At 38.2% G+C, this 24,045-nt stretch overlaps 1 protein-coding gene, 1 long non-coding RNA gene and 1 pseudogene across 2 annotated transcripts; 2 read left to right on the top strand and 1 right to left on the bottom strand.

Annotated features, from left to right (window-relative positions):
- Positions 1-6,734: 6,734 nt before the first annotated feature.
- LOC128516027 (uncharacterized) lies at positions 6,735-10,407 on the bottom strand. The gene is made up of 4 exons (XR_008356730.1): positions 10,193-10,407; positions 7,491-7,532; positions 7,190-7,282; positions 6,735-6,907 (listed from the first exon to the last, which is right to left on the bottom strand). It is a non-coding gene; the product is annotated as an uncharacterized LOC128516027 (long non-coding RNA).
- Positions 10,408-11,296: 889 nt separating this feature from the next.
- LOC128515589 (uncharacterized) lies at positions 11,297-13,049 on the top strand (annotated as a pseudogene).
- A 1,192-nt stretch (positions 13,050-14,241) lies between these two features.
- Positions 14,242-23,792, top strand: LOC128516002 (uncharacterized). Its single transcript, XM_053490303.1, has 11 exons — positions 14,242-14,407; positions 18,009-18,050; positions 18,178-18,279; positions 18,387-18,465; positions 18,746-18,822; positions 19,091-19,174; positions 21,240-21,314; positions 21,418-21,501; positions 21,605-21,658; positions 21,772-21,846; positions 21,968-23,792. Exons 1-11 carry the CDS (start codon positions 14,392-14,394, stop codon positions 22,006-22,008), a joined length of 729 nt encoding a protein of 242 aa, XP_053346278.1. The 5' UTR covers positions 14,242-14,391; the 3' UTR covers positions 22,009-23,792.
- Positions 23,793-24,045: the final 253 nt, after the last annotated feature.

Raw genomic sequence — 24,045 nt, 5'->3', positions numbered from 1 at the left:
CTCAGAGCCTGCGCAGACCAGCTAGCACCTGTGTTCACTGAGATATTCAACATTTCTTTATCTCAGTCGGTGATCCCCACATGCTTCAAAGAGTCCATCATTGTTCCTGTCCCAAAGAAACCTCATCCTGCTTCCCTCAATGATTATCGCCCTGTAGCCCTCACCTCAGTAGTGATGAAGTGCTTTGAACGCCTGGTCAGAGACTTCATCATCTCTTCACTACCAGACACACTAGACCCACTACAGTTCGCTTATCGTCCAAACCGTTCCACGGACGATGCAATCTCTCATCTCCTCCATACATCTCTCACTCACCTGGACACTCGGAGGGGGAATTATGTGAAAATGCTCTTCATCGACTACAGTTCTGCATTTAATACCATAATTCCCTCTACACTTACCACCAAGCTGGAGCACCTGGGACTCAGCTCATCAATGTGTCAGTGGATCTCCAATTTTCTGACTGGCAGACCACAGGCAGTAAGGATGGGCGGACATGTCTCAGCCTCCCTCACTCTCAGCACTGGAGCCCCCCAGGGTTGTGTTCTGAGCCCCCTGCTGTACTCTCTGTACACCCACGACTGCGTGGCCACTACCAGCTCCACCACCATCATCAAGTTCGCTGACGACACTGTTGTGGTGGGCCTGATCACGAACAACGATGAGACGGCCTACCTGGAGGAGGTTGGAAATCTGGAGAACTGGTGCCAGAGAAACAATCTCCTCCTGAACGTCAGTAAGACAAAGGAGCTGATAGTGGACTTTAGTACAAAGCAGGTGAGGAACTACCAGACCCCCGTCATCAACAGGAGCCCAGTGGAGAGAGTGGACAGCTTCAGATACCTCGGTGTTCACATCACGCAGGACCTGGCATGGTCCTGTAACATCAACACCGTGGTAAAAAAGGCCCGGCAGCGTCTCTACCACTTTAGACGCTTGAGAGACTTTAGACTGCCCTCCAAGGTGCTCAGGAATTTCTACTCCTGCACCATAGAGAGCATCCTGACGGGAAATATCACGACCTGGTTCGGGAACAGCACCATGCAGGACAGACGAGCTCTACAGAGGGTGGTGCGATCAGCTGAGCGCATCATCCGCATCGAGCTCCCTGACCTGCACTCAATCTACAGCAAGCGGTGCTTGACCAAGGCCAGGAAGATCGTGAAGGACCTTAGCCACCCCAATAACGGACTGTTTACTCTGTTGCGGTCTGGGAAGCGATTCCGCTCCTTGAAGGCCAACACAGAGAGACTGAGGAGGAGCTTCTTCCCGCAGGCGCTAAGGTCTCTCAACCACAACCACACCACTATGCAGAACTAACAATCTTTTCATCTTTTTCATAATTGATCAAATCTATCAATCTTCTTACATCCATGAACACTATGGACAATTACACGCTCACCTTCCTTCATATATACACTACATGTCGTACGTTTACATCCTGGACCATTGCACAAAGACACTTTAATAACTTTGCACACCTACCTTCACATCTACACTACATTTTACAGTTTTACGTTTACATCCTGGACCAGTGCACAAAGACACTTTAATAACCTCTGCACAAAGACACTTTGTTCTATGCATATTTGCACACACAGCACAGTATATTTCAATTTGTACAGTATATTTCTATTTTTGTACATCATATTTCTATTTTTATTTTTAGTTCTATTTTTCCTAGCACATTTCTATTTTTATTTTTAGTTCTATTTTTCCTAGTTTAATTTAATTTTTTTATTTAATTTCTATCGTATTTCTTTTATTCATATTTATTTCTTATTTGTAAACTTTAATTCTCTTCTAGGGTCAATGGCAGTCGTATAAGCATTTCACTACATTTCGTACTGTGTATGTTTGTGTATGTGACAAATAAAATTTGAAATTTGAATTTGAAATTTGAAATTTGAAATTTGAAAAATCATTAGCTCAGTTGTAATCAAAACAAGCATGCGTGATACATGATACTCGTTACTCATAAACCAAGACTTGTTCGTTTTCCAAGTTAAAATTTATTAAAAATCTTTGCTCATCTTGCCGAACACTTGCAAACCGCGTTACTTACAATCCAAGGTCTCACTGTAATTAGAAACAAGGAGCATTGTTGGACATTCCCATGCTCAATCAATATTTTAATATTTTCCTGTTTGCTTCTGGAAAACTGTTCATTTTATCTCTCCATCCTAAATTACCACTTGTCTTTACTAATGCAAGAAATGGAATGAAATGTTCAAGGTTCACCTTTTTCATAATAGATTAACATTCAGGGAGCCTGGAGCATGTCACTCAGGAGTCCCAAGGGGAACAAGCGCACATACTTACAGTACACATTACGGGCAACTCAGCCCATGTCTTTAGAATGTGGGAGGTAACCAGAGTCCCTGAATGAAACCCATGATTCCCTGTTATATTATGCTTTAAAATCTGTCGCATAACTATTGATGTTATATGTTTTAAAAACATGTTATAGTGTAGAAAATGCATTTAGCATTTGTAAATCATCCTAAACACCTTTAGTGTACTTGTAACACATTTGAACCACAGTAGTGCAGAAGACATTGTGTGTACTTTATGATATAATAAAGTATATATGTATTAACCACAATGTGTACTTTTTTAGTATTTGTAATTGGCCAGAAGTATAACAGCTACTGCTGTAATAAAAATATACTCATAGTATTTAATCATTTATTTGTAACACAGTAAAAAAATTTTTTAATGTACTTATAATACATTTAATATATACTTAAATTTCATTAATTACTGTCAAGTATGTATGTTAGTACACACATATCCATATACTTTAAGTATACTAAGTATAATTAAAGTTGTTCCACTTTAGCACACAAAAGTATACTTAATACACTTAAAAATTTTTTTGCTCAATTTAATTACAACCTAAATACACCTACTTTTGTTCAAAAATAGCAAACTTTAACTTTATACTAGATGCAAGTACACTTAGGTATGCTTTGGCATGCTATAATTTAATATACTTACAATACTTTTTTTTTTTTTACTTGGGTTTCAATTTAACATTAATTTACTCAATCAACACAATGATTTCCTTATTGTGGGTTTATTCATCAACCATAATTCACAGGTTATGAAATACTGTTTTAATTAAAACTTTCTATTTCTGCACTTCACAAAGAACCTCAACTCTAACTATACCAAACATAGGTTGTTAAAACCTATTCCCAATTGCATGAATTTCACTTATCTTCAGTGCTGGGTGACATTACTTTATAAAGTAATTAATTACATTACAAAAATTACTGTCATTAAAAAGTGATCAGTTACATTACAGCGTTACTTTGTGATGAAAGTTATTAGTTAGAGTACTTTTCCATACTTTTTACTAACATAGTTTCGCATGCTGGCCGTAAGTACGGTTCATCATGATTCGCAGAGAGTTTTGTGATTACGTTTCACGCATCTTTCCAGGCGTCGGTCCTCGCAGACCTTGCAGAACTTTGTAGAACATCGGGCGGTCACTTGCAGCGGCTTACAGTGCCTAACACCGCTTAGGTGAGATAGCGGTATAACAGCTGGAATAACAAAGGAGGAGGGGGGACATGCAGGTTATCGGGGGGCTTGTAGGACGACTTTGACACACACACACAAACACACAATAAAAAAATGACTGCTGTCTGGCTCACGGATTACATAAATTGTCTAAATAACGGATAACATTTTTGAAATTATAACTAAATAACTGAGTACTTAAATGGCGGACCTAATGCGTTAGACTACTCGTTACATCAAAAAAGTAATCCAAGTACTTTAACGCGTTACACCCAACACTGCTCATCTTATGCACTGGTCAATTTCATTAACTGTGTGCTTATAATCTTGGGGCCTGCAAGCTAACTGTGAGGGTTCACCACTAGAGGGCAATGTTTTGTGTTTGTAGTTTTTGTTTGTAGACTCTGTTTCCCAGAAGGCACCTCGGTCAGGTGATGCGGGTGCTCACCTGAACGAGGTAGCTCATTAGTTACGTTATAAATAGCTGGTTGTTCTGGGAAACTGGGTCGAGCATTAATTTCAGTTCTGTTTTCTCTGATTATGGTCTGTTTTAGTTTGTTTACTTATAGTTGGCAGTTGGTTTCTGGAGTCCTTTAAGTTTGCATTAGTATGTCTTTGTCTCTGTGTCTCCTAGCAGGATTGGCCTCTAGGAGAATTAGCCTTGTGTGTTTACCCTCATGTGTGAGTAACCCTTTTTTTGCATGTGTAGTTCTTAGTCTGTATAAAGACTAACCAGTGCACTACTAACCTGCTTAGATCTTAGTATGTTTAGTCTTTGAGTCTGTCCAGTCTCCTTGTCTGTTTAGGTACTAACCTGCTTAGCCACTAACCTTTAGAGTTCTTAGTCTGTTTTATACCTAGTCTGCTGTGTACCTAGTCTGTTCATCCTTTAGGTCTCTGGCTATTAGCCTGTTTAGCAATTAGCCTGTTTAGCTACTAGCTAGCTTAGCAGCTAATGTGCATAAGAGCTAGTAGGCCTAGCCAAACCTGTCTTGTGTGTGTTTATAGCCCCTGCAGGTATAGTCCCTAGTGTTTAGTCTGCTAGTCTGTTTAGTGTCTTGTCTCATCTGGTTTGTATCCCTTGTCTGTATTAGATTGTGTAATCCCTAGTATGCTCCAAGTTTAAGCCAACTTCCTTTGTTCTTGTTTGGTTATGTTACTAAAAGACTTTTGTTACACCTCATCCCCCTCTGCGTCTATGCCTTGCCACACCTCATGCCCATAGACCAACACCAACAGTGGGTGACACTAACATAGTGTTATATTATTGCAGTTGTCATATGCATCAGTCTGCAAAACAAAAGTGAGAAAGAATCAGGTAAACTTCCTGGTTAAAATCTTGTTTACATGTCTTCATTTCATGGAACAGAGATGGTGCTGCCTTTTTAGTTTGGTGAGTCAACAGGATGGAGACATTGGAAAGCTTAGGAACAAACCTCTTATATACTCAGCAAAAAAAAAAACGTCCCTTTTTCAGGACTGTGTATTTCAACAATAATGTTGTAAAAATCCAAATAACTTTACAGATCTTCATTGTAAAGGGTTTAAACAATGTTTTCCATGCATGTTCAATTAACCATAATCAATTAATTAACATGCACCTGTGGAATGATTGTTAAGACCTTAACAGCTTACAGAAAGTAGGCATTTAAGGTCACAGTTATAAAAACGCAGGACACTAAAGAGACTTGTCTACCGACTGTGAAAAACACCCAACGAAAGATGCCCAGGGTCCCTGCTCATCTGCGTGAAAGTGCATTAGGCATGCTGCAGGGAGGCATGAGGACTGCTGATGTGGCTAGGGCAATAAATCGCCATGTCCGCACCGTGAGACGCCTAAGACGGCGCTACAGGGTGACGGGAAGGACGGCTGATCATCCTCGCAGTGGAAGACCACGTGTAACAACACGTGCACAGGATGGGTACATCCGAATATCATACCTGCGTTACAGGTACAGGATGGCCACAACAACTGCCCGAGTCACACCAGGAACACACAATCCCTCCATCAGTGCTCAGACTGTCCGCAATAGGCAGTCCATGAGGAGGAGATGCACTGCAGTACTTCAAGCAGCTGGTGGCCACCAGATACTGACTGGTACTTTTGATTTGGAGCCTCCCTTCATTCAGGGACACATTGGGAAACATTTTTAGTTTATGTCTTATGGTGTTGACTCTTTTAGTGTTCATACAAATATTTACACATTAAGTTACTGAAAGTAAAAACAGTTGAAAGTCAGAAGACATTTCTTTTTTTGCTGAGTATATTAGCTGTGGCAATCACAGTAATCTGGACACACTCTGACAACACCGGCAGTCAGCTGATGAACTTGTCCAGCACCAGAGTATGTTGAACACTGGTGTTACACTTCTCTACCAGCAGTCACCTGTGGAAGGTGTCCAGAAGCTGTTGTGCAAATGTAAACTACACTGTAAAAAAAATCCCGTAGTTTTTACGGAAAAAAACTGGCAGCTGGGGTTACCAGAACAATTCCGTAAAATATACAGCAAAACAGTAATTGCTTTTACTGCATAACATGTATTTTTTACAGTTTAAACCAGTAAATATAACAGAGGTCTAGTGTGTTATATGCTGGTTTAAACTGTAAAATGTACATGTTATGCAGTAAAAGCAATTACTGTTTTGCTGTATATTTTACGGAATTGTTCTGGTAACCCCAGCTGCCAGTTTTTTTCCGTAAAAACTACGGGATTTTTTTTTACAGTGTTGTAAAGCCGATCATCTCCTATCCTAAACCTTTTCGAGATGTCTGCAGCGAGCATGTATTTTGACATGACAAGCCATGCAAATATGTTCACAACGTGCGATTAAGAAATTGAGAATATTATGGTCCAACAATACAAAAGACATACTGCACACAAAATGCAACATATTCTAACGTTTTTCCCCCAACTGTAACACATTTAAAGAGGGGGAAAAAATGTGTGTGTTTGACAAAAAAAAAAAAAAAAAAAACATTAAAACAGTATTCTGGACATGTTTTACATAAGAAAAAAATCATGTCACTCACAAAAAAATAGAAAACAAAAAAGGTTCTCACTGTATGAATCTTACACTCAGGTGCTTGATGTTGGTTTGTTTTTAAGCATCTGTACTTTTGGTGAAAGTCTGGTAGCATCCAGCTGGAGGAAGATCTTCTGCAGTACCTTAGAGAATATTTTCAGTTCCTGAGAATAACTGGAGACATTAAGACCGTACATGTAGTAGCGATGTCTCCCAAGTCATGAAGCACTTCAACACCCTCAATAACAATTCCAACATCAGCTGGAGAGGTAGTGGCATCACCTCCAACATTGATGCTGTAGATGCCAAATACAACATGTTCAAGATCCTCTCTGCAGCACAGCCATCTGTATTCTATTGATACACAAAAAGCAAAAATGAAAATCACTAGACTAATACAGAATTCCAAAGAGCCTGTTTGCATTGCATTTTTCCCGGTAGTTGTTTTTCTAGTCTTTAAATCACTAACATTTGGTCCACACTGATTTCTCACATTCTTTTCTCAAGTACACCTGTGATCTGATGCCATCTAATAGCAGCTTTAACTTATAATTTAAGAAGACTAAATGGATATTGTGATATTCTGAAGAGCCCAATGATACCATTACTTCTGCAGTAATCATTAGCATTACCTACCAGATATTCTTTGAAGAGACTGTCCGGTTCTTCATTTAAGTAGACACAAAGTGCCTTGATGAGGCACTCCCTCTTCTTCTCAACAGTTGCATTCTTAAAAAAAACAAAGAGAAAAAAAAAAAAAAAAAAAAAAAAACTCAATATACTTAATACAATCCTATTGAGTGAGTTACATTTCACTATAAAATTAGGCACATGTCTAATGTCGTAAATAAAACTAAAAAAGTAACAAGCTACTCAGAACTAACAAATGAAATGTCATGTGAGAAACAGGATTTCCATTAGTAGACGTAGATCTTACCTGTTGCGAGTAAAGCACACCTTTTATTAAGGACCAGAAAAACTGCAAAGAAAAAAAAATTTTATAAAGACATTAATATTTTAATTAGGTTAACATCAAGTATAAAAATTTGCCCACTATACACAAAAATATACTTTACTGCAAGACCATTTTCATATTGTACACCATTATTTTTGCATTTGTAAAAAAAAAAAAAAAAAAAAAACATGTAAAAACAGGCTAATGTTTAATTCATGGTATCTTAAAATTTGGTAATTATACCACCAGCCCTTTTATCAAACATCTTATTACAATGTTTTGTTCAAACCACAGATATAAGTTAAGATAACAATTATTACTATATATAATTATATACTTTTTGCCAAATAATGGAAATATATGCAGTGGACCTGTGACACACGAGGCTGAAGTTAGCTCCGTATTCGCAGCTTCCGATTCGTTTGGCTTCTTATTGTGCAGCGTCTCACTCTGCGGCTGAAGTTAGCTCCTTATTCGCCTCGTTACTAACGGGAGTGTTCACGTTGGCGAAAGCTGCGCAGTTTAATCAATAAAACGTTATTTTAGCAGGTACCCAACTATATAGTAAAAGTGAAATTGTCCAAGCTCAGATTGATTTTACACTTTAAAAATTAAATGGAAATATGTCATTCTATTATGCACAATGGTGTGAATAAGAAGCCAGATTTCCAGGACCATTTTAGTAGCTTAAATCTCTCTGGGCCAGGCAAATATGAACCATACAACATCTAGCAGGTACCCAACTATATAGTAAAGGTGAAATTGTCCTGGCCCAGATTGATTTTACACTTTAAAAAGGATGGAAATATTTGACTATTTAATTGTATTATTAAAATCAACTTTTAAATTAAATATTCGTTTTATTTAATTTTATTCATTGTTTTTTTTTTTTAAATGTTAGTGATTTTAATGTCAATTAAACTCTAGAACAGAATTTTCCAGTGTATCGAGCGCTCTGACTGATTAATGGATATGTATTAATTATTCAGCATTCACTATATTTTTACTATTTGCCTATCCCTTACTTGCTATATACACTCGCTTAATTATAAGTAGGAGAGTATGCTACTATTCAAACTGATAAATTTTAATTATTTTATACAGCACATTAATGATTGTAAAAATGTTGCACATAGCAATGATAACTAATAATAACATTCATTAAAAAAAAATTACCCAAACAGGTATTAACAATACAGAGATGCACATTCAAAATGCAATGACAAACTATATGGGATTATCCTAAATTTTTTTACAGTAAACTAATTTAATTTTCATTGTATCTCTTACATTTTCCAAAAACACCAGCATGTCCTTCATTTTGGAGAAGACAAATAAAAAATTCACTAGAGTATCTTCTTTTTCATCTTCAACATTTTCTAGTGTCAAATTTACACAGGGCCGTCTCTGTTTCATCCTTGTTCATGTACAAGAGATCTCAATACATATACAGTGATTAACACAGTGATTAGTCTGTGCCATAGACTGAACAGTGTTTAAGGTTTTTGTAACAAACTAAAATACAGGCTATTTTATTCTCTTTTTTGCCATCAACATCAGCAGTAAACTAATCACTGTGTTAATCACTGTATATGTATTGAGATTAATATATTTTCAGATTTTAGAGTTACCTGGTGTATCAGTGCATTTTGGAAGCTGAGAGGTGGCGCAATGAAAATAAGCAGCTTTTCTGGTGGAAATGTTGCTTCACCTCTTGTACATGAACAAGGATGAAGCAGAGAAGGCCCTGTGTAAATTTGACACTAGAAAATGTTGGAGAAGATGAAAAAGAAGATATTCTAGTAAATTTTTCATTTGTCTTCTCCAAAATGAAGGACATGCTGGTGTTTTTGGAAAATGTAAGAGATATAATGAAAATTAAATTAGTTTACTGTAAAAAATTTTTAGGATAATCCCATATAGTTTGTCATTGCATTTTGGATGTGCATCTCTGTATTGTTAATACCTGTTTGGGTAATTTTTTAATAAATGTTATTATTAGTTATCATTGCTATGTGCAACATTTTTACAATCATTAATGTGCTGTATTAAATAATTAAAATTTTTCAGTTTGAATAGTAGCATACTCTCCTACTTATAATTAAGCGAGTGTATATAGCAAGTAAGAGATGGGCAAATAGTAAAAATATAGTGAATGCTGAATAATTAATACATATCCATTAATCAGTCAGAGCGCTCGATACACTGGAAAATTCTGTTCTAAAGTTTGACATTAAAATCACTACCATTTAAAAAAAATGAAAAAATAAATAAAACGAATATTTAATTCAAAAGTCGATTTAATAATACAATTAAATAGTCAAATATTTCCACTCTTTTTAAAGTGTAAAATCAATCTGGGCTTGGACAATTTCACTTTTACTATATAGTTGGGTACCTGCTCGGTATGATATAGTACATATTCGCTTGGCCAGAATGGTTTAAGCCACCAAAATAACGTTTTATTGATTAAACTGCGCAGCGTTCGCCAACGTGAACACTCCCGTGAGTAACGAGGCGAATAACGAGCTAACTTCAGCCTCGTCTGTGACACGTGGCTAAATCCGTTAGCTTACTTCAGTCTAAAACACTAGCACTCTCTAAAACTACAGAAGCAGGTCAAAGTTAAATACTATATATATATATAAAAATATGTACTGGCGAAAAAAAATCTCATATCTTACCTTTTCGTGTGTTGACCTCCTCTGTTAAAACGGACAGAACTGCAAAGGGTAACGCGCGCGCGGGCAGAGAGTCAATTAACTCCAGCGCAGGTGTAGTTTGAATTGTCTCACTCTTCTGTTTCATTAGCGGTTCATGACAGCTGGGGTCTCGCTACTGCCCCCTGCTGTACTGTATGAAATGTTGACTTAACATGAATGGTTTGTGATTAGACAACGTATTAGGAATTTGTACGGTCAAGTTGACCGTAATTACAAAATTACTTTACCCTAAATCGAAAAAAAAAACCACTTTACGTCAACAAATACGATTATTTTGAGTATATGAAAGTAATTATATTATGTAAAGTTCACAACCTGCCTTGTAATTGTTTTTGTGTTTACTGTTCTTTAAAACTTTACAATACAATATTTTATGATAACAACTAAGTATTCTTCAACTAAATTCTTTTCTAATTTGTACAGATTACAGAAATTCGAGGCAAAAATATGTTGAAACGCTTTTCTCCAGGATGTTTTTTTAGAGAGCATTGACTGAAATCAACACAAGCAGGTTTAATTTTTAACAAAAATAGTAACATCATGTTTATCTCATGGGTTTTACATGTGATCCCATAGGTTTCACACAAAAAATGTCCCAAAAACACATTTTTGCACATGTAAAAACATGTAAAATTCATGTATTTTCTGTAAGGGATAATACAGTATATTGTTGATTTTACTGCAATTAACCGTATTTTCATATGTTTTTAACTGGTAAATGTAAGGTATTACTCTGTTAAACTAATTACGGTTTTTAACTGTAAATTTTACGGTTATCGCATGTTTTGTGGAATACGGTTTTATTCTGTAGCATTTATACAGTATTTTACCGTTAAATTTACTGACATTTTTTACAGTGTATTATTCTCAGTCATGTAACTCAGCTAGGCAGTAACTACACATGCACACACACAACCACACACCAACCAATCACAGCACTGGTGGATCTCACGGCTTTGCAATCACGCTTCTGCTCTGTCGACCACGCCCCTGCTTAACGTTTCCTGCTGATCACAATGCTGATGAATCTCACAGCTTCGGTCTTCTGCTTCCGCTCCCTCGACCATGTTTCTGCCTAGCACCTTCTCTCTCAACGGCATCAGAAGACCTAACGCCTCTAACTCATGCCTGCAACACCCACCAGCCTCTCCACCAGTGTGCCTCCCGTCTGCGCTTGGATCCACCTCTCCACCTTTTCGAGTTCTGATAGTATTAGAATAAGCACATTAATTTAAAGCTGTGATTTGCAACAGCACAATTGTAAACTACTCTTATAGAAAATTATTTAACACCTTCGGCCAAATCACATTTGGTGTATAGCATTGTCTACATTACACATACTGTACAATTAAATTTAACCAAAGCCTCACCACAGAAGAGGAGATGAGAGACCAAACCAAGCTTGTGATGCAGCCATATGCCAACTGGTAGGAGTATCTGGCTCCTGCTCCACTCTCCATAGCCATCCTGGGAGAGCTGTTGTTCATCTTTTCCAAAACAGATTTCTCCATGAACAAGAATCCACCTAAAGATGGTTACAAGTTCATCAGATACCCAGATTCATTTCGTGCCTGCCTTATGCAGGTGTGTAATCGCTTTCAATGAGGCCCATAAGAACATGGATCAGATTAGACTCCACACCATGGCAGCTCCAGATTACATGAAGATGGCTGTGAAGATCATGTTCCAAGGCAACGATGAGGTGGTTGAAGCTCTACTTCCTGATCAGTTGAAGAACATTCATGTTATTGCAGATAATTGTCTAAAATTGGCTGATGCAACAAAAATGCAGTTTACTGACATCATCCATATGATCCACGAACTCCTGGAAGCTTGTGAAAATGCTTAAGGCTTATATATAGAGGAGCTGAGAGATATTACAAAAAAACTGGATGAAGCCTCACTGAGAAAACAGTCAACACAAAAATCTGTTAAAGATTCAGAAACCATTGCAAAAGACATGGAAATGCAGTTGAAGGAAGCACATAAAATATTTAACAAGTCAATAGATTCTCTAATCAATAAATGCAAAGTAATTCGCAGGAATATTTTTGCATCTCTTTTTGGAGGATCTAGGGAAAAAGAGAGATTTTAAACAGGAATCAGAAATTGCCAAGTTCCGCATCGAGCAGAGCCGCAATTAACTCAACAAGAGCAGAGAGATCTATGAGAAGAGTGTAGAGAAGATGGAGAAGAACCAAAAGGAGTTGACTGAAATCCTGGTCACCATGAGGAGCTGTGAGGTCAAAGAGATAGACTTTAACACTGCTATACAAATGCTGGTATGGCTATAATAGGGAGAGTAAAGGAGCAGTGGGAAAATATGGTGGGCTTCTTTCAGATGGTCTCCAATATAGTGAAACTCAGCCTGACCAGAACCCTGAAAGATTTTGCTTCCACATCTAAAACGACCCAGTGACTTTCTTACAGTGCAAAGATCTTAACCAAAGATCTGCTCTACAAGCAAGCCTTTCAAGCCACGAACATTGCCAGTCTCATCCACATGGTCTCTACAACCTACACTGAGGTGTCCAGGAAGCACCTTATGGATCATGTCAGCTCTCTGGGAAAACTGATGGATATGGACAAGGACAAGGAAGAATTTAATAAAGAGCTTAATCTGTTATGCTCCTGCGATGAGGCTCAGAAAGCCATCTTACACCTTGTTCTTAAGAACAAGGAGAAGTTTGCAAAGGAGAGTACTGAAAGACTGGAGAAGCTTGATCATGAGCTGCTTACTACTCTTCCTGCTGATGCTCAAGAGGAGGGAAGGAGCACTCAAGCAACTGTTAAAAGAGGGAGAAGAAATAGACTGTGATTGAAAAAAGAAGGGAAAATCCTGCTTATTACATATTTTATTACATAAAAAGTAAGGATATGTGTGTTAGTTATCAGCTTTCTGAAAAACTGATGGAATTTACTAAGTAGAGACTGCAAGACTTATAAATCACAGTCAGAAATTGGACACAGTCGTTCACTACATCCAAATGAATTATTTAGGGATTTTAATAATTTCAAGGCAAAAACACTGATGGGTATATTTACTTTAGCTTAAGAAGATTCTATTTCAGTGAATTATCTATATTGTTTATTGTTAGTATAGATTACGACTAATGATATTTGGTTTAAATAAGTTTATCAGAAGATCTTTTTCTATATTTTTATTATTTCATTTTAAAATCGTATGAAATCATGGAAAAACAATATCATTTAAAACAAATATGTTCATTTAAATTAGTTAATACTTTTATTTTTTTCTTTGTTTATTTTAAACAGGTCTACTCATATTTGACAAAAATGTATTCTTGTGCATTACCAAAGATTATTTCATTGTTTTTATTTTTGTGATTGAATAATATCTATTAACAGATATAAATACTGCCAAGGATTTTATCAGAATTAAATCTACACTTAATAAGGAATAACATATTGACACTGTACAATTATAATGTGACCTTAAAATGTAAAAACAATAAACAAGAAATAAATACTGTAGAAAAAAAATATATATATTTTTTTTAATATATAAGAAATATTTTTAAAAAACGTATCCATACAATGAGAAAAATATATAAAGTTTAATTAAAATGGTAATATAATTAAATAAAAGTTTATGTTTTGCTCGTTACCTGATGGTTCATGAACTACTTTGTCATACGAGCACTGGTGGTAACTAGTGGAGCACATGGAGCACATCTATGAGATGTCAGAGCTGCAAAGGAAAATTAATCAACTCCTTCTGAACAGTATAGAGGTATTTCATAATGGAACACAAGATGTATGCTAATGAAGTTTGTTAATGAGTGTATGCATTTCTATGAAGAAAGCAGGCAATTAAATAAAAAATGCATAAGACAGCATGCTTCACATATCCGTTATTCGCTTTTAGTCAACAGAACGAACAACATGTTTATGTGTATGCATGGGCGATTATGACAACTTTCACTTCTTCTTTACATCTCTATCTCTCTCCCTCTCTCTCTCGCTCTATTCTTTACATCTCTCTCTCTCTACGTCTTCCGTCCCACCTGCTGTTTTGTTTTCTCCTCATCTGCTCATCTCTCTCTCTTTTACCATCACCCTTTCATTAGTGTGTTAATGTGTGCATGTCTGTATGAAGGTTCAAGTTTGGATCTTGAAACATTATAAAAGGACTCAACATGACAGAATCTAAAGGTAAAGTACTTGTGTGTGTGTGTGTGTGTGTGTGTGTGTGTGTGTGGCAGTTATGGTTATTACTAGCAGTATTTTACTACGACTAATAATGATAATGTCATTAGCAATAAACTTTTATTTATACAACATTTTTTCGCTCAAAGTGCTTTGCATTAATAAAATAAATATAACAAAAAAGATACAGAGCTAAAAAAGATAATAAGTTAAGACCTTAACCACATCAATTATTAACCTCATCTTTAACTCAAGGTGTTTATTTCCCCAGAGTTTTGTTTGATCTTGGCCTGACTAGTATGATTTTAGTTTTGTATTCATTTAATTATTAAGTAATTAGACATGAACATGTATTAAAGGATTTTAAAGCTACATTTTGTGCAGTAGAAATGTAAAAATAATTCACATAACTATAAAAGCATAGATTGGCAAGAAAAAGTACTGTATGTGAACCTTTTGGAAATTCATATTTTTCTGCATTAACTATCATACAATGTGATCTGATCTTTATCTAAGTCAAAATCATTAACCAATATAATGTGTCTAAAATAACAACACAAAAAATTCTGATCTTTCACGTCTTTATCGAGAACCAACATCATAGTGCTGGTGTGAGAAAAGTATGTGAATCCTTGAGTTAATGACCTTAAAAACGCTAACTGGCGTCAGGTGTTAGTGAACCTGGAGTGCTGGCTGGAGTCACTTTGACTGAATAAAAAAACCACTCAAACTTTTTGACTTTGCTCCACACAAGAAGATTACGCCTATGCGAGCCATGCCTCACCAGCAAGAGCTGTTAGAGGATCTGTGATCAAGAATTGTTGATTTATATAAAGCTGGAAATAGTAACAAAATGATTTCAAAGACTTTAGAAATTCAGCCGTCAACAGTTAGGCAAAAGATCTACAAATAGAGACTTTGGGACTACTCCCTCCACCAAAAAGTGGGTGTCCAGTCAAAATGACGCAAAGAGTACAACGAAGGTTCAGTGAGGTTAAGATACAGATTTAAAGGCATGATTGGAACTGGCTAACATCTGCGTTCATGAGTCTACAGTACGTACAACATTGAACAAGTAGGGTCTCCATGGCAGGACACCACAAAGGAAGACGCTGCTTACTAAAAAGAACATTGCTGCAGGCCTGAAGTTTGCACGGGTCATGAGCACGTTGACACTCCACAGTGGTATTTGCAAAATTTTTTTTATAGACTGATGAAACTAAAATTGAATACACAGCACTACATGATGGCACTGCGTATCATCATGAACACATCATCCTGACCGTAAAGTCTGCTTTTTAAAAAATGATTTGGGCCTGCTTTGCTGCCTGGGGAGCCATTGAGGGGAAGATAGATTCACAAGCATGTCAAGACATTCTTCAGGATTATGTGAGACTGTCTGCATGTCAGCTGAAACTCTGTAGAAGTTGAGTGATGCAACAGAACAATGACCCAAAACACCAGAGCAAGTCCACAACAGAACAACTGCAGAAACACAAAATCCACCTTTTGGAGCGGCCGGGTCAGAGCCTGAGCTCAACCTAATAGAGATGCTAAATAATGACTTGAAGAGACACACACACACATGAGACGTCCAAAGCAGTTCTGCCAGGAAGAATGGGCTAAAAATTCCCCTTGAACAATGTGCAGGTCTGATCGGCAGCGACAGGAAGCGTCTGGCTGAGGTTATTTCTGCCAAGGGGGCGGAGACAACCAGTTATTGATTCCAAGGGTTTATTTACTTTTTCCACTACCATTTTAAATGTTGAATGAGTGACGCTTACAATAAAGAATATTTTTGTGTTATGTTTTTAGACACATTATATTTGTCTATACTCTTGACTTAGATGAAGATCAGATCACATTGTATGATAAATGAATACAGAAAACCATGAAGGTCCAAAAGGTTGACATACTTTTTCTTGCCACTGTACATTGTCCTCTTCGATCGTGCACGTGGCAGCTATCAGGCAACGACAGGTGAACTCATTCACAGGTCAACCAACCTTAATAAAACACCAACGACCAAAACAGTTTATCAGCAATGAACTAAAAAAAAAAAAATCAGGAATGATTAACTGCCGAAGATCAGGCGATCAGCAAACCATGTAAAACTGGGGCAACACCAGGTTAGTTGTCACGGGGATTGGGTCAGGAAAGGGCCTGAATATATATATATTGTATATACAGTATATACGTGGTCTTCCTAACATGCTACTAAAATAAAGATTCCCCTCCTGTAACAAAAAATAACTAGTCAGGTGCCCATAAGAGAAAACAAAAATGAAAAAGAGAAATGATACTGGGTGCAAGGGTCCTTATGGCCAGGTATTGAAAAAAATATATAATAAAGTGGAGGATGAAGTTTTAAGTAGCATACAGTAACCCGCAGATATTAATCTTTGGAAAGGAAAGTTCACCGCTTGATGGTTGCAGTTCAACACTGTATAAGGAACTAATTAAAATTATTTGGACATGTTTTACTTGTGCGGTATGAAAAAGGGTTATTACAGTTAGTTTCATTGAAATTACTCAGATCAAGAAAGGAGTTTATTTGGACTGAGATGTTCCACCAGTATTTTATTAATAAACAGGAGGACAGGATATCTGCCTACAGCTGTCAGGGCATTACCGTATATGTTGGATTTTTTTTTGTCTGGGTTTTACAGCAGCGGTTTTAAAGGCACAGGGGAGATCCCTGATTTTAAGGTGTGATGTATTTGTAATCTTTAAGGTGGGATTCGAAACGTAAAACACCCAATTAAAAAGTGTTGTAGGTGGATGAGACACACTTAGTAATGTAACGCAAAGAAACTGAGCTTGCATCAACAGTCCGGAGGTTATCTCGTTATCAATGGACTGCAAAGTGATGAAATATTATTATTATTATTATTATTTTTTTTTTTTATTTTTTTTTTTTTTTAAGATGAAAGTTAGTGAAGGTCATGTTTCATTGCTTTGTTGTTGGTGAGTCTCTCAGCTACACTTTAGTAGGAAGTTTGTCTTTGTAACTTTATTTGATATTTATTCATTATAATGTTCTTTCAGAGTTTTTGTTTGTTATATTTGTTGAAACTTTAAATTATTGCTAACACACACCATCATGTGTGCATGGGTGAAATGTTTACAAGAAACAAGGCTGTTTTGCATGAAATTATGTTTGCTCAGCAGATCCCCATGGGACATAGGACACACACACACACACACACACACCATGCACAGTGTGGTGTTTTGTGCTTTCCTGTGCAAGCCTGTGTGTTGGTGTGTGAGAGGAAGCGTACTTTAGTCACCGAGGGAATGAGTCTCAGTGTGTGTGATAACTAGTGTGTTAGTGCTAAAGGAGGAAGTGTGTGAAGTCTCTTCGCTAATTTGTGTGTGTGCAGGTGTTAGATGTATGTGCCGGGTAACTACACAGCCTTAATATAGTTCTCTCTCTCTCACACACACACACAAGTTGTTTTGCATAGACTCAGAAAGTCTGTAAAACTTACACAGGCTTAAATTAAATCAGTTGAGTTCAGTTTGTGAAGCTAACTTTCTCTGTGTGTGTGTGTGTGTGTGTGTGTGTGTGTGTGTGTGTATTGGTCATTTTCTAATATCTCATTAGGTGGTCAACACAACATGACCCAGGCTCTGAACTCAAACACAGGTACATCTCTGTGTGTGTGTGTGTGTGTGTGTGTGTGTGTGTGTGTGGTTAAAAATTAGTGGTAATGGGTCAGGAATTTCAAACTGAAACCCTGTGTGTGTGTGTGTGTGTGTGGGTGTGTGTTTAGCCCCTCGTCCAGACTGGCTGCTGTACGTGATTCCTTCAATAGCCTTCGTATTTGGAGTGCTATTGTTCTCAATGGTTTACAAAACACAGCGTCGCAGAGAAAGTGAGTTCACAACACACACACACACACACACACACACACACACATGTTGACATCTATGAAGACTTGTTATATCTTGAGCCTGCACTAATCTCCGTCTCTGTGAGCAGAAATGTTCAGACGAGTTGCTGCACTAAAGACGGTGATGAACTCGACCGCGACAGGACACACGTACTCGGGGTACACAAGGTACTTAAGATACTCCAACCACACAAACAGATGTCAACAATAACTCTGAAACTGAGAAGGACCAGGTGAGACGAGGGAGTAAAAGTGTGAGACTCGCTTCAGTCAAAACGAGAATCAATAAATAGGTTTTCATCACCTTTAAGGGCTGAGACTGAGTTCCACACGGTAGCTTTAAAGCTCCTTAACCAGCTCAGAGACAGTCACAGAACGTTCTGAAACACCCACAGTATTTGAGGCATGCTCAGAAGTGTGTGTGTGTGCGTGTGTGTGTGTTTTGCAGTCAACAAACCAAGGGGGAGAGCAAGGACATACGCCAACTGCAGAGTTGTAGAAATTCTGAAGGAAACCTCAAAAAACGTAAGTTCTGCTCTCTGATTGGTTAGAAGGTCTTGTTTATTACTTCAGAACAGCAGCTCTGATAGCGGTACATGTTTATACAATACAAATACACATAATCTAATATGGTATTATTTACATAGTAGCAGCTCGTTCAGAGGAGTGGGTACAGAACTTAAACACTTTAATCAACTTTTATTAAATAATTATGGAAGGAGTCTCCAGTGTCACTACTGTGCATGATGAAGATTTTAAATGTGTCTGTGTGTATGTGTGTGTGTGTCCACAGAAGAGGCTCAGTCTTATGAGAACGTTACATCAATTATCTACAATAATGAGGAGAAAGTCAACTACTGCCTCCGTCAGGATGCAGGTCAATATACTCTTACTTTCTTTATTTCTTTTTGTACTGCATTAGTGCAGAGGAGGGAGTGTAAGGACAGGGTGTAGGAAGGGAGTGTAGGGAGGGAGTGTAGGGAGGGAGCGTAGGGAGGGAGTGTAAGGACAGGGTGTAGGGAGGGAGTGTAGGGGGATGTAGGGAGGGAGTGTAGGGAGAGAGTGTAGGGAGAGGATGAGGGATGTAGGGAGGGAGTGTAGGGAGATGGTGTACAGTCGTTGCCAAAAGTTTAGAGAATTACATAAATATTGGAAATTGAAAAAGTTGCTGCGTAAGTCCAGAATGTTATGAAGAGTGATCAGATGATTTGCAGAGTCCTTCTTTGCCATGAAAATTAACTTAATCCCAAAAAAGCCTTTCCACCGCATTTCATTGCTGTCATTAAAGGACCTGCTGAGATCATTTCAGTAATCGTCTTGTTAACTCAGGTGAGAATGTTGACGAGGAGATCATTATATGAGGCTGATTGGGTTAGAATGGCAGACTTGACATGTTAAAAGGAGGGTGATGCTTAAAATCACTATTTTTCCATTGTTAACCATGGTGACCTGCAAAGAAACGCGTGTAGCCATCACTGCATTGCATAAAAATGGCTTCACAGGCAAGGATATTGTGGCTCCTAAGATTGCACCTAAATTAACTATTTATAGGATCATCAAGAACTTCAAGGAAAGAGGTTCAATTCTTGTTAAGAAGGCTTCAGGGCATCTAAGAAAGTCCAGCAAGCGCCAGGATCGTCTCCTAAAGAGGATTCAGCTGTGGGATCAGAGTGCTACCAGTGCAGAACTCGCTCAGGAATGGCAGCAGGCAGGTGTGAGCGCATCTGCACCCACAGTGAGGCGAAGACTTTTGGAAGATGGCCTGGTGTCAAGAAGGGCAGCAAAGAAGCCACTTTTCTCCAAAAAAAAATGAATGAAATGAATAGACTGCTGAGGACTGGGGCAAAGTCATATTCTCTGATGAAGCCTCTTTCCTATTGTTTGGGGCATCTGGAAAAAGGCTTGTGCGGAGAAGAAAAGGTGAGCGCTACCATCAGTCCTGTGTCATGCCAACAGTAAAGCATCCTAAGACCATTCATGTGTGGGGTTGCTTCTCATCCAAGAGAGTGGGCTCACTCACAGTTTTGCCCAAAAACACAGCCATGAATAAAGAATGGTACCAAAACACCCTCCAACAGCAACTTCTTCCAACAATCCAACAACAGTTTGGTGAAGAACAATGCATTTTCCAACATGATGGAGCCCCGTGCCATAAGGCAAAAGTGATAACTAAGTGGCTCGGGGACCAAAACGTTGAAATTGCCATTGTCCATGGCCTGGAAACTCCCCAGATCTTAATTCAATTGAAAACTTGTGGTCAATCCTCAAGAGGCGGGAGGACAAACAGAAACTCACTGATTGACAAACTCCAAGAATCGATTATGAAAGAATAAGTTGCTATCAGTCAGAATTTGGCCCAGAAGTTGATTGAGAGCCCAGTCGAATTGCAGAGGTCCTGAAAAAGAAGGTTCAAATACTGCAAATACTGACTCTTTGCATCAATGTCATGTAATTGTCGATAAAAGCCGTTGAAACTTATGAAGCGCTTTTAATTATATTTTAGTACATCACAGAAACAACTGAAACAAAGATCTAAAAGCAGTTTAGCAGCAAACTTTGTGAAAACTAATATTTGTGTCATTCTCAAAACTTTTGGAAGGGAGTGTGGGGGTGGTGTAGGGAGGGAGTGTGTGTGGGGGGGTGTAGGGAGGGAGTGTGTGTGTGTGTGGGGGGTGTAGGGAGGGAGTGTGTGTGGGGGGGGTGTAGGGAGGGAGTGTGTGTGGGGGGGGTGTAGGGAGGGAGTGTGTGTGGGGGGTGTAGAAAGGCAGTGTGGGGGGGTGTAGGGAGGGAGTGTAGGAAGGGAGTGTGGGGGGTGTGGGAAAGGGATTCTGTTAGATTCTATTTAAAATGATTTATCACACCTTCACCCCTGTATTACTCTCATCACTCGATCAGTCTCATGTTGCAGTACAAATCTTCACTGTCCACTTTCTCTGGTTCAGATTATATCACTCCTGATGGGACAGATACAGACAACTCCACCTACCTTCAACCACTTAAGAACCTTAGAGAGACTGGTATTACAGTACACACACACACACACACACACACACACACACACACACACACACACACACACACAGACATTTGTACTTGTTAACTCTTTCTCTCTCTCTGTAGAGTCGTATGAGAACATGGACGGGTGTGTGTATTCTCATCCTCGCCAGCCCAGACTAAAGAATGCACTCAGCACTGGGGATGATGGTACTCTCTCTCTCTCTCTCTCTCTCTCTCTCTTATACACACACACACACACACATTGTATATACAGTATGTATAAATTGTACATTACTCTGCGTGTCTGTAGATTATGTCGATCCTGATGTAGAGGGCAAACGCAACCTGGAACAGACAGACACAGGTGTGTGCATGTGTGTGTGTGTGTGTGTGTGTGTGAGTGAGGCATCAGCTTTTCCTAATGTTGATAAAATTAGACAAACTAATCAACTTCCTCTCTTTTCCTTTCATTCTCAGAGTCCTATGAGAACATGGCTGGCTCCATATGTCCTGGTACAAGAGCACACACCAGCTCACAAACTGTGGATGAAGGTGAGATCTGTGTGTGTGTGTGTGTGTGTGTGTGTGTGTGTGTGTGTGTGTGTGCGTTTGCTTAATCAGGTCCCAAAACTTCACATTCTAAAGACAGCGTATGTGTTGTTGTTTTTTTCAGGATGGTATGAGTGCATGGACAGAAGACAAGGACTTACATAATACATGACATGTGTGACAGACTTAAAAGACAGACACACACACACACACGCTCACATACACACATACAATTTACTAACCACCCAGGGAGTAATAATACAGGACACAAATAATATAAATTATAAAAAAGGAAAAAATAAAGGATAAGGATACAGTACAGTTCATTGTGGACTGTATCAGGATTGTTATGAATGAGAACAGCAGCTCCTTCTCTGTACACGGTGACTTCCACTGGTCACAGACACTGAGTGGTCTTTTGAGGTCTTGAGCTCTCTAGGTGTTTAGACACCAGTACACGCTGTGGGTCATCGGCAGGTAGCATGCTGTTAATGAAGGCTTCCTCCAGGCTGTAGTCGAAGGTCCAGCCTAACTCTCAGCTCATACTGGAGTCTTACCAGAACCATCAGCAATAAATGAGCGAATGGATGATTGTTACAGAGACTGAACATGGTGGTGGGATGGACAGAAGAAGCTAAATGGTTTGATGTATCTCTTGTTCTAATGTGACATGCTATGTTAACTTCTCTGTTCTGTTAGCGGAGCAGATGTCGAGAAAATGGGGTAGAGATTGAGAAACCTGTTCTGGAGACATTCCATTGGAGAAATCCTAAAACTAAAATTCATTGATAAAAAACAAACAGTTCTAGAATCAGACAGAGCCTAGAGTTCTGTAAAAAGATGCTGTAACTGTTCTCAGAACTGTTCAAGTTTTATAATCCCCCCCGATTTAATCGATCTGTTAATTGTAAATTAAAGGACTTCAGGACGACCTCAAACCTCCTTACCTCAGTCACCACAACCTAGCTAGCATAGCTAAAATGCTAAGGTGGCTAAGGTTAATGTATATGCTAACATCACTTTGCATTTGATTGAACTCCACCATCTGTACCTTACACGCCGTTCTTTGTCAACTTCCTGTGTCAGTTTTTTTATGTGATAAGTTAAACTACAATTACCATAGTTAGCTAAAGTGATGTATAGCGGACCGCTAGCAGTTTGACCTCTGCAAGGCAGCTGACACTCAAATCGACCACACCCCTAATTATGCATAATTTTATTGCTTATTTTATTTTTGTATTAACTGATGAGTTACTGTATAGTGAAAAAAATCTAGCTATGGAGACCAAAAACATTTTTCATATCAGGCTGTAGACATGCTTATATCTGTTATACCTTTGAACAAGTCTGTGATGAACATTTTTGGAGCCAGACTCATTATTTACAACTGGAGTTTGTCCATTGGGAAACCTCAATAGAAGCTAGAAAAAGGAGAAAAATTTTCAGAATATTATTATTAACAATATTAGTAGAAAACTTTGTGCTGAACAAAGTGGTGGTGTTGATGTTTGATCACGTGGTTCTGCTTCCTCATGTTGTCACATCTACAGCGCTAGCTCTTAATTTACTTGATTTTTCAGGAGTTTAAACCAATTTTTTTTATTTAAAACTGAAGATCTTATCTGTACCAGTTAAATGCAAAAAAAAAGTTCAAACCACTCTTTTTATCTAGAACTGCTTGGACCAGATGAATTCTAGCAATGAGTGTAATGTCCATCATAAGGGTAAAAAGAAATACTGCCCTCTACTGGCATGATGTAAGATTGATTAATATGTACTCTTGGGTCAGGCCAGTGTTATTTATGAATCCAGTTGGCAATGAGCTGTGTTTTATTTTAGGACCATAACCATGAGCTGTGCTATAAATCAGGCTGTATTTTTGTAAAATATAATAATTTTGTTTTAAGACATGTAATTAATAATAAAAATAAATAAATAAAGTCAGTCACTTGTTGTACATAAAATGTTTCATATGTAATAAAATGTGTTAGGGCGCTGGTGGCTCAGTGGTGGGTGTTTCGTCTGCCATGCGAAAGGCCCGGGTTTGATTCCCAGCCAGAGTCAAACCCCAGCCACCGATCCCAAGCCCGGATAAAATGGGAGGGTTGCGTCAGGAAGGGCATCCGGCGTAGACCCTGTGCCAAGTTGTTGTGCGGACTGGATATTCCGCTGTTCAGCCGAAAGACCACCAATAACATATGT

The sequence above is a fragment of the Clarias gariepinus genome, chromosome 28, assembly GCF_024256425.1.
Source record: "Clarias gariepinus isolate MV-2021 ecotype Netherlands chromosome 28, CGAR_prim_01v2, whole genome shotgun sequence".
In the NCBI taxonomy this organism is placed as follows: Eukaryota; Metazoa; Chordata; class Actinopteri; order Siluriformes; family Clariidae; genus Clarias; species Clarias gariepinus.
The sequence above is the reverse complement of the archived record's forward strand: the minus strand, read 5'-3'. Positions and strand labels throughout refer to the sequence as shown.